Genomic DNA, 5,880 nt, shown 5'->3' on the forward strand with positions numbered 1-5,880 from the left:
ATAGTGATGTAGGTATGTGGGGGCGTGTTAGAACGAGCCGTTTTAGGTAGGAGTGGTTGACTCTCTTTGATATCTCTTTGGATTTGAGACTTTAGTCTTTGCAACTTTACAGATCTTCTTTATGCACCAAGAGCTTGTAACACTCCAAAGAGAAAGGAAAAATTTAAATCGCATCATATGACCCCTTTAACTGCTACTTTCTGCTAAGAATGAGTTAGTATAACTTAAGACAAAGTTAGGAATATTACATTTCTTAAGAATGCCTTCTTTTTCCTTATTATTATATTTGTTCTAAAAACAAAACTTAATAAGAATCTGAATTCCTGAAAAGAATATAAAAAAATGCTAAACCAAGTGCTGAACTTCCATCATGCCAGTTAACTGTGTGATTATAACACAATCAGAATTATAACACAATCTTTTCTGTCATCAAGAATTAAAAAAATATATTTTAGGGACATTCTTATGAACTTTTTAGAATCTATCTTAAGTCATTTCTTAACTACTTCTTTAAGAAGATTGTGAAACTGGCCCCTGAAGCCACACAATAGCTTTTTATGATGAACAAACCAAAATCTAAGTCTTTATATACGCTGATGATCCTCAACCGCAGCTCTCAAATATGACACCTATGGTACAGGTTTGAAGTCACTATGAATTTTGATATTATTGACATCCAAAATGCACCGTAGATTTGCTTTGGGAGGAAATAATAATGAATAGATAATGATTTATATTGTGGTCTACAGCTTCAGAAGACATGGAATACAGTGCATGAGTATATGAAATAATTTTATGATGCTTTTTGTCCTTTTTGGAGTTTGACAGCCTGTTGATCTTTAAAAAAAAAACTTTTTTTTGGAACATCATGAGGGTGAACAAATAAGACAGAAATTTCAGTTTTTGGTGGACCATACATTTAAGTGCAGATCAAAGTATTAAAAATACTCAGTAAGCAACATTGAATAAGAACAAAAACTCACCTCTACACACAGTCCCGTTGTCCACAGACTCATACCCGGCCTTGCACACACAGCGCCCGATAGGAACCAGCCACTCCCCATCTCCATTGCAGTACAGTTTAATGGGAACATCCACTTCCTCTCCATTAGGTACACAACTGCCCCGGGCAGACACCAGAGAGGTGCTCTCCGCACCTGACAAGGTCTCCTCAAAGATGGCCCCATTCCGAATAACTCGGGGGCATTTGCGATAGAAAACCTTCACGGCGATGAGCGACATGCATGCTCCGTAATCCTGAAAGGCCAAGTAGAAGCCTTTACGGGACACCGGCCCGAAGCTGCGTACTTCCGTGTTGATCTTCATCACACGGCCGCCCAGGTCCACCTGGGAGAAACTCTCATCGGCCGCAATGGTGTCCACCTTGATCCAAGGGTTCTCCATCCAGGCGGGATACATCTTGGTGGCTACGTCCTTGTCAGTTTCGAAGTAGTACAGATTAAAAGTCTCCTTGCAAGAGCCAGTGACGTTCGGGATGCTGCTGCAGTCTCGCACGGAGAACTTCATCTCCACGTGGATTCGTTGGGCTCCTCGCCGCTGGATGTATTTGGTGCGCACCCAGTTGTTTTGGTTGCCATTGAAGACGTTGCACACCTGGTAGGTGCGGATGGTGCTCATGTTCTCGTCGTAGCCACTCACCTCTTCCCACTGGGACCGAAGCACAGATAATAATGTTTGAATAAGCAATGTGTGCTTCTAATAATAAAAGCATGTTTTTCATTCCATTTGCATATTTATGGAACATTAATTCGTGGTTTCGCACCATTACCGACACATTATGACATCTAAGGTAAAAATGTGCAGAAATTAGACAAATGGCATGGATTGCATTAAAAATAATCTAATTTGGAATTCATTCAACTTCTATTTCTGCACCACTTGAGTCACGCTGAATTTGTGCGCTTAATTATTCATTTATGCTAAGTCTGATCATCTAAATTATTTCAATGAGTCTCACCCCCAATGATGGATATATCGTCCAGCCCAGCTCTGCCGTTGCCGTCGTGGAGTCCATCAACACATCTGAAAAGAAATGCATGTCAAAAACCTGTAAGTTTAAAATGCTGCCGCTAAGAGCCTTTTACTGCACTGTTTGCTGTTTGAGCATTCGTGAGGTCATTGTACTTCAAACCTCTTAACAGTAATTATGATGCATAATGGATAGCTTTTCTGAATGTTAAATGAAGGATGACTCACACTGAGATGCAGAATAACAGTTGACCATTTCACAGCGGTAATAGCTCGCTATTTTTGACTCTTATTGTTAATCAAATGCTACAAATGGCCATTACTAGATTGGAAGTGTTATCCATCACAGATGATAGATCACACCATGTTCTAACATCTGCTTCCCTTCACATCTAGTTCGTAATTGCCCGGGGTGACACAAGGTGCCTTTCTATTCAATATGGCAAATAGGACAAAATAGTTCAGAAATATGACTCTGATCTGACATTATTCAGCACACTCACAAAATATGAATAATGAGACTCTAGAGAGGTTTTTAGTGCAAAAGATTTTGTTGTACTGCTTTGGTCTAAGGAAGCAAAATACAAATGAACAAATTAGGAATGCTCTGATATTAACTGTCTGGCCGAAACCACTAAGCAGACAATTATTTTCAACTAATGGTCAATATAAAATTCTAAAATAGCTCTGAAATAATCTAAGTTCATGTGGAGTGGCATTTACTCTGAACTGAGCCATTCTGAGACACTGAAAACAGTGGATCATGAGCTACTTGTGTGTTAAAGAACACAGTGCCCGCTGAGCTATGCAACTTGCAGCGCAGCAGATATTTAATTACATCACATCACAGCCTTTGCGATTTGATAAGCCATAATGGGTTTTCACGACCATGATTTGTTAGAATTCATAAAAAGTGAACGCCCAACTGGCGAGTAACACCGTTTCACACTTGCCAATGACTGCGATTGTGAATCGGGATTTGGCACTTGATGAATGAAAATCTTGGACTGACTGAGATGCTAAGAGTATACCGTATTCGTTTAGTAATCGTTTAAGGCCAATCGGTTAAGGACAAAAATCTATGGAGTGCAGGATGATTCTTCAGTATTTCTGGTCTGTTTTCCTAGACATTTTAAATCTGTACATCTGCCAAAAATCTGTATTTTTTCAATGTTAAAGAGCATAGACAGCCTCAAAGCTAATAAACTTGAACTAAAAGTTGTAAAACCTCCCAAGAATTTTGATTTTATAGGGTTCTAATCTGAAAATCCCATAAGCCAGTTGCGTGAAACATTCAGAATGGAGACGGGAAACTTTTTTTCCCCAAATATTTAGAAAAATTAGAGTACAACCATCTGTCCAAAGCTGTAATTCAGAGTATAGCTGTTTATTTTCATGTATATAAGAAATGTGACTGAGCATTTTTCATGTCTTGAGGGATGATCACATATGGGGGTCCTGCCAGGGCATATGGGCCTCAGTCAAGGCAACATAAACACATCCAGTGTGACACACAGACTCCCCGTGGCATTTATGAATCGGGATTTGGCAAGTGGCAAGAGGACTTCCTGAGATCGAAGCCAGAAGCCCCGTGTCACATAATCCTGGGATCCCTGTAAACACTGGCTCGATACAGCCTCAGCCATTAAGTGTCTCATTTATATTTCAGCAGCTTCTGCAGCTCAGGGGCAACCAAAGATATTTCTCTCAGGAACAGCACCATCGCTGTGGGTTTAGTGCTGTGAATGTGAGAATATGATGAGGCTGGGAGGAAAATACAAGAGGAAACAAACAATCCTCTTAGACTTTATAAGCCCACGGGCCAAACAAAAAAGCACAAAACATGATTACTAATACAGCCTCATGCATTCAAGTAAAACATCCATGCAACAATATAATGAAAACCAGTACATTAACAATTGTCTGTGCGTTGAAAGAGAAAGTTGTAGCATTTCCCAGTACTTGGTGCACTGTTTAATCAATCCCCCACTCCATCTGTCCAGGCATTCATGCAATCTCTCTCTCCCTCTCTCTCTCTATATTTTAATGAAAAGTAGGGCAGCGGGAGCCCAAGTCCAGTACATATAATCCTTACAGGCTGCGCTACACTCTGTATACCACACTGGATTAATCCCACGGGAAACATGGCGAGTCTTCACTAGATTTTAGGTCAGCGTGCCAAGGCACAACTTTCAGTCCCACATTTTTTATTTATTCATTTCATCACCCAGTTTGCACATGCTGAGCCATGCCAATGCGGTAAACACAAGAATGCACCCCAAATCCACAGATCATCATCTTCCTCATACCAAATCACTCTCTTTGGGACATTATGTTATCCATGCTATGTGTAAAATATGTATTTTAATATGTAACACAGCATGGTATTTAAATGGAGACGAATAAATCTCACATACCAATAAATAATGGCACAACATCATAGCAAGTACGGAGGATTAAGGAATGTTGATTTTTCTGTCAAATGCTCTAACATGATAAACATAGAATCCTCCCACTTGACGTTACTATGAGTGAGAAAATATCAACAGTGAAACTTTAAGTGGAGAAATGGGTAAACACTATCAGTAACAAATCTGAACAGGCTCGGTAAACACCACTTTGGCTAAAAGAGGCTGAGAAGCTGAATACTTGAAGTCTAATTTGCTCTTGTGATGGTGCTCTTGAGAATCTACTGTATGAGCTACACTTAATGTTTTTTATGGCCACACTGTTCCTTTGCATTTCCATACGTATGAGGCTGTATGAAAAAACCTGGTTGAGACACATCTAGAAATTAATCTAGATTTAAAGTCCATTGTACATTGTCAATAGAGTTGTGATGCATAAAGCACCATTCATACAGGAGTCAGAAGACTTTCTGTTGGTCAATATGGTGAATTCACATGACAAACTTGAACCTGATGCAGAGGTTTAGATGAAACTGTGACCTGTGATGTCAGTAGGGCTGCCACTAACGACTAATTTTATTTAGATTAATCTATCGACTAATTTATCGATTAATCTAAACGATTAATTTCCCACAAAATAATCAACAATTTTACTTAAGAATATTTTATTAAACTATATTTTATTAAACCAAATGAAATCCAAATTTCTATGAAATCCTTTTTTTAAAGCAAAAGTAAAGTGCAACATAGAGTGCAAGAAGCAAGTGTCCATCTCATAGTCCAAATCACTGAAATCAAAGTTCAGTATTATAGTGTAAGAATGACAACATATCCACGTGTTCTAGTCTACTAATAATAAAGTTATAATCAAAAAAACACTTTTTAAAGGAGTATTTACCAGAAATGTTATTCACCAGAATTTATTTAGGAGAAAATATAAATGTGCAGTAGGGCTGTGTATCACGATACCGAGGCCACGATACGATACGTATCACGATACAGGACTGCACTGAATTTGTACACATACTAATATATTTTTAAAAATCATCTTTACATTGCTGGTAGGTTATCATTGCACAAATTAACACAATTTCTACATTTAAAAAAATTAAAATTAAAATTAGAAGAGTTCTAAACTAATGCGCTGTCTTCACTGTATCTCACATACTCACGATTTTAGTCACTCACACAGATCACGTTGCGCGCGCGCGCACAGATATTCAGTAACACAAATTTTTAGCGCTGCCCCGCAATTTTATCAATAAAATAGCTTAATCGCTCAAGAGCTACATTATCTTTCTCATTTATATATTATGCTCTATTCATAATTTTTTAGAAACCTCGCACTTTTCGACTCCATTTTAAACGGTGCTCTCGTATTCAAATTAAGAATACGAGACAGTGGACAGTCAGTTAAATCCACTGCTGCACACGTGCCACAATATCGATACAGGGCCAGCTGTATCGATACTCGTATCGTCAA

General features: G+C 38.6%; 1 protein-coding gene across 1 annotated transcript in view; it reads right to left on the bottom strand.

The window, feature by feature from the left end:
* The window catches only part of LOC107717764 (ephrin type-B receptor 2-like), a 20,833-nt gene that overhangs the window by 2,660 nt on the left and 12,293 nt on the right, over positions 1-5,880 (bottom strand). The window contains exons 2-3 of the mRNA XM_016524598.1: positions 1,979-2,043; positions 984-1,668 (exon numbers count right to left, since the gene is read on the bottom strand). Coding sequence (XP_016380084.1) covers positions 984-1,668; positions 1,979-2,043 — 750 coding nt within the window. The remainder of the gene's footprint in view (positions 1-983; positions 1,669-1,978; positions 2,044-5,880) is intronic.

The sequence above is a fragment of the Sinocyclocheilus rhinocerous genome, unplaced genomic scaffold (assembly GCF_001515625.1).
Source record: "Sinocyclocheilus rhinocerous isolate Xijiao unplaced genomic scaffold, SAMN03320098_v1.1 scaffold1444, whole genome shotgun sequence".
In the NCBI taxonomy this organism is placed as follows: domain Eukaryota; kingdom Metazoa; phylum Chordata; class Actinopteri; order Cypriniformes; family Cyprinidae; genus Sinocyclocheilus; species Sinocyclocheilus rhinocerous.